Source organism: Pollicipes pollicipes, unplaced genomic scaffold (genome assembly GCF_011947565.3).
Source record: "Pollicipes pollicipes isolate AB1234 unplaced genomic scaffold, Ppol_2.1 Scaffold_4219;HRSCAF=4965_pilon_pilon_pilon, whole genome shotgun sequence".
Lineage (NCBI taxonomy): Eukaryota > Metazoa > Arthropoda > Thecostraca > Pollicipedomorpha > Pollicipedidae > Pollicipes > Pollicipes pollicipes.
Genome location: NW_023596448.1, coordinates 30331346 through 30340323, shown reverse-complemented (window position 1 = coordinate 30340323; position 8978 = coordinate 30331346). Strand labels below are relative to the sequence as shown.

Here is an 8978-nt window from a genome sequence, read left to right as displayed (position 1 = left end):
GATTGAGAACGCATGCTACGTGAGACAATAAAGCGTGTTTTTCTGGTTCTGTCAGACTTTGCGTACGCATTGTAGATGGGGCAGCTTTGTGGATTGAAACAAGACATCGCCCAGGGTAGCTGTTGCAACACCGAGGTAAAATGCATATGTGGTGATGTGCCTTCCATTCCGGGTTGCGCGGTGCATCGCGGCGGAGACGAGGCTTTCTTGCCCACATGAGTAAGTACTTATTTCCTATTCCGCCTTAGGGTAATGGTCGCTGCTCCGTGAATGGTTCGCGTAAATTTGCAAGCACTCGAAACCTACGCGTGGGGCGGGGTGTTTCAAGCTTTCTTTGTATTTATCACATAAACATTTTGACACATTAGTGTTTAGCAAACATTACAGAACACACGCACTGGAAAATGCAAGGCAAATGAAACGTATTACTTCCATAGTGGCGTGCAGGAAGCCAAAGAAGATTTCGCCCGCAGGCCCGGCTACTTCAAATCGAAATTCTGAGCTAATCAAGATTCCGAGAAAACCGATATTAGTGACCAAATCGCATGCGTTTGATGTAACAATAAGTAAAAAGCACAGGCGAAGGAATTTCAAAAGGTGGGGGTGAGCCAAGCTCAGGGCGTACCTCAGGAACTTTTTCTGGAAAACAAGCCCGACGACAGGGGGAAGGGTGGGGTGGGGGGGGGGGGGAATGGAGGTTACTGCTCCTATTGTAATGACTGCTATTCTAGATATGCATCTAGAGCTGTTTCTCACTGGTGCACACTCTTGCCTATCCAACTCATCTATGTCATTCGAGAAATAAGGCTTTCCAGCTTCTCAAGGTAATTCGTCCATTTCAACGTTGTCTGTCCTGGGAAGCCGAAATTCCACGAGCGGGTAGGCATTTTGGGTCACTGAGGAGGCGTCTGCCTCCACAGGGTAGATGCCAAAATATGGCCTGAGCATAGGCTGGTGAGAATTTTCAAAGTGAATGGATGGCTCACAGTACAACAGGTTTTGCGTGCGCGTTCATTTCGCTGGCTGGTTTTCCAGAGATAAGACTTGTCACGGCATTTTAGACGAAAACAAATTCGGAAGCTTGAAACTTCCAAAAACCATGTGACAAAAGCCATAGAACTGGAGATTCTCCTTTGAAATTCAATCCACAGGATGAAGGCCCTTCTGTCATATATTCCTTGTCTGAGCTCTGCTCCCGTCCCCGTCGGTGGCCACTGTCCTGGCCCGGCTGTCTACGAATGGCTGACCGCGAAGTGATGGTATGGCTGTTTTGTTGCACACTTCTGGGTCAGCATTCCTACTAATTAGGATGTAAAACATGTGTTGGACATCTACAACAGTATCTTTTTCCGAATTATCTTCCTTAACGCAACCTTACCCCAGATTATGCCACCGGAAAGCTGTTTACTTAAGGTATGAATTGGCCAAACGGATATTTAATCGCCCATCATTCAACGTAGATGACTTGATCTGTTTCTCTGTGTAGGCCGGGGGTAGCCAGAACCTTGCTAAGAGGAACACAGGGTTGACAAAAGCCCCGTGTATGGTGACCCCCCACAAAAAGATATCCCCGGATGTAGTTTGCTTGTTAACAAGGGATACGGTTTTCTTCGTTTCATTGTATTTTTACGCTGCAACCAGAACAGAAACCAGCAGCTACCGTGAAATCAATTCTGTTCACATTTTTAACACGCGCCCGGGTGGCCGGCTAGATACCCTTCGCTCGGGTGAGGACCCACTGACCCACTGAGATCTCGGGAACTAGGGGAGCTGAAGACACCAAATTCATAGGGTGTGTTGACCTGTACGTGAACTTTCTTAGGTCAAAGTTTGAAGTTCCTAGGTCATGACTTTCAAGTCAAATAAAATTAAACAAGGTCAGATTCCAGGTTGGTCTCTAAAGTGCACCCTGAACCTAGATAACTGTTTGTAGACAAAAGGTCACATGTTCATTTAAGATCAGTGACCTTGCTTGACTTTTTGAAGGTCATAGTGACCAAAGTCATACAAGACTGCTCTGAGTTTTGCATTTGAATAAGCGACAAAGGTTACACTAGTCAGTACTTTTCTAAAAACAAAATGTTGACCTAGATCATTTTGGGTCAATGACCTATTCTGACCTCTAAGCAGGCCATGGAATACGCATAATGCGGTTTCTGCTATCAATAAATTCGAAATGAGCACCAGGAACTATCACATACAGCAAGCCCTAGAGTAAGAAAACAGGTTGGTTTTGACCTTGTTCTGATCTCTACACCTCACCTTAGGTCAACGTAATTTGTTCATGCAATATTTGTATTGCCTAAGACGGCATCTCATAGATGTATGGCTTCGTCTGATACTCCAATGATGCATCAGATTGAACGATTCACTAGAAGTTGACTTTGCTAAAACTATGGCCTGACTTTGATCTGCCATAGGCCAGCGACCTTAAAAAGTACATCTTAATTGTGTTTTGCTAAACGATCCTCTATTCGATTTTCTACAGCTATGCAAAACATGGCGCGCCTGCGCCGCGCCGTTCGGAAACCTTGCTGGAAAACCCTTCGGGTAGCGAATCAATTTGACCCCCCACCCGAGCGCGTGTTAAGGTCAATAAACTGCAGAAATCAGGCGTTTAAGGACCGCATGGAATAAGTCACCGGTGCCCTTAATTTGCCATGGCTTATCAGACTCTTTCTAAACCGATAGAACTCAGGCGCTTTGTCATACACCGGTGGACGAAAATGATAACGGTTCCTAAATAATTACCTTTAAACACTTGAATCGGCTAGTAATAAAAATAATGTGACATAATTTTGAGCGTGCGTACTCGCAAATCTTAGCTTAAAAAACCTCGACGCCAGGCGTCGCAGTCTCCGTAGGCCGCGCAGCGCTGGTTCTACAACTAATACTGAGTCTTGGCCAGCGGGTGGACCAAAATGATGACGCTTCTGAAGGAGGTACTTTTGAATGCTCTAGGACATCAAATCTTACATCTACAAGGCAGTCTGGACGCATATTTTACGTGTGGGATTTTTAGACCGATGATAAGAACAGATTGGCCCTTAGGGCACCGCGAAGTGGTACTGGAATCTGATGGTGGAATTGGAAGAGTAAAGGCAGATCCTCTATTTTTCGTGTTTCTGTAACTATCGATCCGTCCAGAAGGCAGATTAACACGGCACCCGCCGCCTGGTGTCACTTGCAGTGGCCGACGCCGTCCAGTTTACGGACGCTGCAACCCAGACCATCGCTGTACTTGCTCTCGAGGCTGCGGGAGGGCATGTTCAAACCTTTTAATACACTTTTCACAAATCCATGCTGAAAAATGAGCGTTTTTGGCAAACATGGGATGGTCTTACTCGTTTTTAAAAATTTATTTCGACCTATTCTATTCAACAATAATGAGACCGCCACTCTACTCAACAACAATGAGGCCCCTTATTTCCTTCCGGGCAAGAGGCCCCTTGAGTAGAACACCAAGGGCACATTACCGGTTCCGTTCAAGAGCTGAGGGGCCACTTGCTTGTCCCATCGCGAAGCGTCTTCTGGCTCTCATTCTGGCGACACGGGGCGGGATCTCCTGGTCGATCCGGAAGACATTATAAGGATATATGATGTCACATTGTTCCCCCCCCCTGACACGGGAGGCCTTCTGACCTGCGCAATTGGCCCCGGACCAGCACAGAAACCCTCATTGACGCAATAACATCCCTGATCGCCAAAGGTGGTCCAATAATTGTCACACAGGCTCCAGTTCCGTGCTTTTCTATTTTTTTTTTAGAAATGCCTGAACATAGATTGTAGATGAAATGGGGTCCTAAGCTTGTATTAACATGGCTGATCCATGTTCGTTCTAAAATGTTCAGGATTAAGTCAAAATTGATCACTGATAAAAAACTATGTAATATGGTTTTAAACATACGCGCTCGCAGGCAACGGCCTAAACACCCGGCGTTGCAGTCTCCATAGGCCGCGTGGCGTCGACCTGCTGGGATATTTGGCGATGGCCAATAAGCATACGAAAAAGGTAACCCATCTTGAGAAACATGGATGGTGAGCTAGTTAAATCGGCATGTATATTTAAATGTGGGGCAAAAGTAGGCTAAAAACAACATTAATCTGAAAAGTGGGGGGGGGGGGGGGGCAGTTAACACTGCTGGCCTCCCACCCTGAAAAGTGGGGAGGGGCATGCCCCCCCCCCCCCTCCTGTTCCTACGCCCATGGTGGAAAGTGCAAAAGGGTGGGATGCTCCCTTTGATGCGCAATCATACAAGTACATCTCATGACGCGCAGTACCTTACAATGGCGTGCCTCCGAACATTGCATTGGTCAACGCTCTGCTCTCGGGATACCCTCTGTGTGTTACGCGCTCCGGGTGTCATGGGCCCCGGGTGTCACGGGCTGCGGTTGTCACGCGCCGCGAGTGCCACGAGCTCCGAGCGTCACGCGCTCCGGGTGTCACGTGATCCGGGTGTCGCACGCTCCGGGTGTCATGGTCCCCAGGTGTCACGGGCTGCGGTTGTCACACGTTCCGGGTGTGACGTACTCCAGGTGTCAAGCGATTCGCTCGTCCGACCGGCGCCCCTCGAGCGTCCACTGCTCCACACTCTAGCTGCTCATGACCTCCGTTACATCCACAGACACGTGTATTGCACAGTAAGACGGGCCCGCCAGCGACCCGAGCACGGGTCCGCTGGTGGCGCGGCGGTGACACGAGGCGCGCCCGCCAGCGGCGGCGTGGGGCCGGGCGCACAGCAGGCAAGCAGCGGCATGAACGGACCGGTCGGCGACTGTCCACTGCGCTGCCGCCCGGTGGAAACATGGGGAGCAATGCCGGCGGCTTAGTCAAGGGGAACTTTAAGGGCCATGAGACCCTCCTCCTGGAGGTGACGGGGCGTTGGGCCGAAGGCCCAATGGCTTTTGGCAATTTCATACACACAATGATTCTAAAGCATAGCAAGGGCGCCGATACATCAAAACACGACCTCGAACCTAAATGCTCCTCCGAATCTCAAGGAGGGGCCGTTGAGGGAAGAGGTTCCTATGACCTACGGCCTGTGCTCGGCGAAATCCCGACTACGCCACTGGATGAATATGATGACATCACAAATATTTTTCACTCACATTTCGCACATTATGCAGCCTGCAGATGTGATCATCTACAAACAGCTATGCCAAAGGTCAATAGGTTCCAGCAATGTTAGTAGAAACCAGTGCGCACGTTCTGTTATGAAACGTCAAGTGTCAGTGTCTTCTTCATTTCTCGCCTGTACGCAGTGGCACCCACACCGTATCTCGCTGCGTTTGCAGGGGTAGCGCAGCACTACCTCATCCGAACAGGGCGTCAAGATCAAGTAAAAATCACCAAGTCACGAGATCACTCCACTGGTTCCTTGTATAGAACGGAACTTCTAGGCACGCAGGCGTCGTGTTTGATGGCTCGTGCTGTGATTAGAGTCCGGCGCGCTTTCTCAGATAAATACATTACACAGAGGGCTTCGCCACAGTACGGCGCCACCCGGGACTAACGACGTCACGAACACTGGCTGAATAATTACAGATGAAGCAGAAGTCTCGCCAGAAGCGAATCCGAACGCTAATCTTATCAATATGCCCGGATACATAAACGAATAATGCTGGCACACAGCTGTAGTGGCGTGTCAACTCGAGGTGCGTGTGTTAGGTACATTCACCCACCAGGCACCTTGCATGGGATGTTCGCTACGCATAGTTCCCACGGTACGCATCTTAACCATAAACGGTTCGGGGAGGTGTATATGGACACTGACAATGAACATCGAGGAGTGGCAACTACACCAGAAGCGACTTTTGCTGTTTTGCAGGCGCGTGGTCTACTGTGCCGAGCGCAGTGCGCGGGTTACTGCACCGAGCCCATGCGAAAGGCGAACATGACACCGAACACCAGTTTCGCGCCTCGCGGAATGTGACAGTGAACACCGGATTCCACGACGACTTTCCGCCGCGCATGCGACGCACTATAGGGGAAGCGCGCTTCGCGCCATATCATCACAAGCATGCAACACACACGGAGGTTCCTCCGGCCCCTTCCCTTGACCGGCCGCGGCGAGCGACCCCGCCCCTTCCCATGACCGACCGCGGCGAGCGACTCTGCCTCGCGTCCGACAAACCACTCCTAGTTGGGGGTGTCGGCCACCTTTCGTGAGCTCGTCTTGGACCCGTTCGAGGGCATAGAGGAGGAGCCGGTCTTGCGCGACGAGGGGGCGCTGTCGGCCACGTCGGCCGGCCAACAGCAGGTGCAGCTTCGGCCGAGCTTCGTGCCCGACATGTGTCGACGGATCGTCTTACGCGTGTTCTGGCGTAGCGTAAACAGCAGGAAGATGAAGAAGCCCTGCAGACTGTTGATGACGTCCGTGACGAACCTGTGGCAGGCATGCCGTTAGGAAGAAGCAAACTTGGCACACGGGACGCTGTCAGGATGGGTGTGATGTCAGTCCAGGAGCCTTCCTGACATCAGGCAGCGCTTCACCGGACGCTGTCAGGACGGGTGTGATGTCAGTCCAGGAGCCTTCCTGACATCAGGCAGCGCTTCACGGGACGCTGTCAGGATGGGTGTGATGTCAACCAAGGAGCCTTCCTGACATCAGGCAGCGCTTCACGGGACGCTGTCAGGATGGGTGTGATATCAGTCCAGGAGCCTTCCTGACATCAGGCAGCGCTTCTGTGATCGGAGCACGTCGTGGGCTATGACTTATGGCCGGCTACTCAACACCGCGGTGTTCAGTCCATTCCACTGCGTCGACTGGATTCGATTGAATCAAACGACATCACATGATACGGGCTGGGTCTGCACTCGATTTAGACAAGCGACGAGGTCAGGTGGATTGAAGAGCATTTGACACTCAATGTCGCATGAGACCACGTATGAAGTAACTGGGAGGCTGAATACCGAGGCTGAACAAGGAGGTTGGACACTGAGGTTGGACACTGAGGTTGGACACTGAGGCTGAACACTGAGGCTGAACACTGAGGCTGGACACTGAGGCTGAACACTGAGGCTGGACACTGAGGCTGGACACGGAGGCTTGACACGGAGGCTGGACACTGAGGCTGGACACTGAGGCTGGACACTGTGGCTGAACACTGAGGCTGGACACTGAGGCTGGACACTGAGGCTGGACACTGAGGCTGAGCACTGAGGCTGGACACTAAGGCTGAGCACTGAGGCTGGACACTGAGGCTGGACGCTGAGGCTGAACACTGACACTGATCACTGAGGCTGGACACTGAGACTGAACACTGAGGCTGGACACTGAGACTGAACACAGACTGGACACTGAGGCTGGATGCGGAGGCTGAACATTTAGGCTGAGCACTGAGGCTGGACACGGAGGCTGGACACGGAGACATATGTCCTCAGTGCAGTAGGTTGGCGCAAGTCGTCACGGGTTCTCCAATTATGATAGATGCTTGCACGCGCGGCACGGCCTGCGCGCACCCCCGGTTTGTGAACCACGCATCACCTGTGCGCTTATACCTTCCACACTTGACCTGCGCGCCTCCGCAACCACGGAACTGAAGCGTGTGGATTGCGTTGGTGTCTGCAGGTACTTGTACATAACGCGATGACGCTTAGTATTGTCACTGATAACACTTCACAACGCTCACGGGGCGCGAAGCTTTCACTAGCGGAAAGATCACGAAACCATAAACGGACAAAATTATTGGATCGGCAGATCAACTTTCGCGTCAACGGGACTTAGAAAATCACAAGGATTCGAAAATTAGCATGCATTTGGGCACCCACAATTTGTTCGGAAAGCAGCACCGACGGCTGTTGGACGTCGAGCCGTATTTTTCTGGGGTTTCCACCCACTCGACCATCCCGCTATTTCCTAGTAAGTTTAAGACTGAGCCTCGCGAAAGAAAGCGGCGGTTTGTCTGCTATCAATGGGCGAGCATTGGAGCGCTTAGGCAGCTGCGATCAATTTGCTGGAAAATCCCCTGGAGATCCCAACGAATGAAATGTGCGTGCGTGGACGGAATGGAAGAGGGCTACAGCGAAATTCAGAACATTGTGTCTGGTGACAGCTTATCGAGCTCAAGCACATTAAGTGCCCACTCCATCCATTTTGGCAGCTTATCTAGCTACCTGTGCGACTTTCCTAGGCGTGGCGCTGTCGCCAGGTGCTTGCGACTTTGACTGTGCGTTCCTGCATACATTGCTCACTCGGACATCCATAGCGCAGAAGTTATCGACGTCGAGTGCATCCTTTGTGTGACGCAGTGTTGTCGAAAAATTGAGGCGACCGCGAAACGTGGTGATTTCCGACCGCACTTACGATAGAGCTTAGAGAACATGCATGGTGGGCGTGCACGCAATCCGCTGCCAAATCCTTCCAGTGAATTGCTCGTGCATATGCTGTCATTATCTTTCTCCGCTATTTTGATACCATCTGAATCATACGGCTCGCGAACCCCATGTGATGTGATCTTCCGGATGAGTGTTTTGATGGTCCGTAGGCCGGGTTACACAGCAGACCGGCATAGCATTAGCAAGGCCCATGCGATAAGCCAGCTGGAGAAATGGAGAGTTATTTAACTCACGAGCGACAAAAAAGAGGATCCATCGAACCGCCAAAGCTTGGAACATTTCCGGGGGTTTGTCTGTGTTGGACGGCTTATCAGTGCGAAGGGACCTTCTGCATTTTCCAACGAGTCGTTCGCTTGGATTGGCTATTCTTTTGATCGGTTCTTGTTTTCGTTTTCTCTGAGATGACTCACGTCCACCATTGTCGCAAATATAGTACATAACGTAATGCAAATAGTGCAAGACTGGCACTAGTAGGCCATCTAGCACAACGTGCAGACGCAGCCTTGGCATCACCAAACAAAGGCGCAGCCAGGGGATGAAATCAGTGAGACAGCGACACATTACTTCACGGGGGGATAACATAATTGACCACTTCCGGTGCGTTTGGAAAAAGCCTGGAAAATTGTGCGTCAACTTTCGA

At 51.0% G+C, this 8978-nt stretch overlaps 1 protein-coding gene across 1 annotated transcript in view; it reads right to left on the bottom strand.

Annotated features, from left to right (window-relative positions):
- Positions 1–4626: 4626 nt before the first annotated feature.
- The window catches only part of LOC119095155 (putative G-protein coupled receptor Mth-like 3), a 34025-nt gene continuing 29673 nt past the window's right edge, over positions 4627–8978 (bottom strand). Inside the window, exon 5 of the mRNA XM_037218036.1 lies at positions 4627–6386. Coding sequence (XP_037073931.1) covers positions 6140–6386 — 247 coding nt within the window. The 3' untranslated portion in view covers positions 4627–6139. The remainder of the gene's footprint in view (positions 6387–8978) is intronic.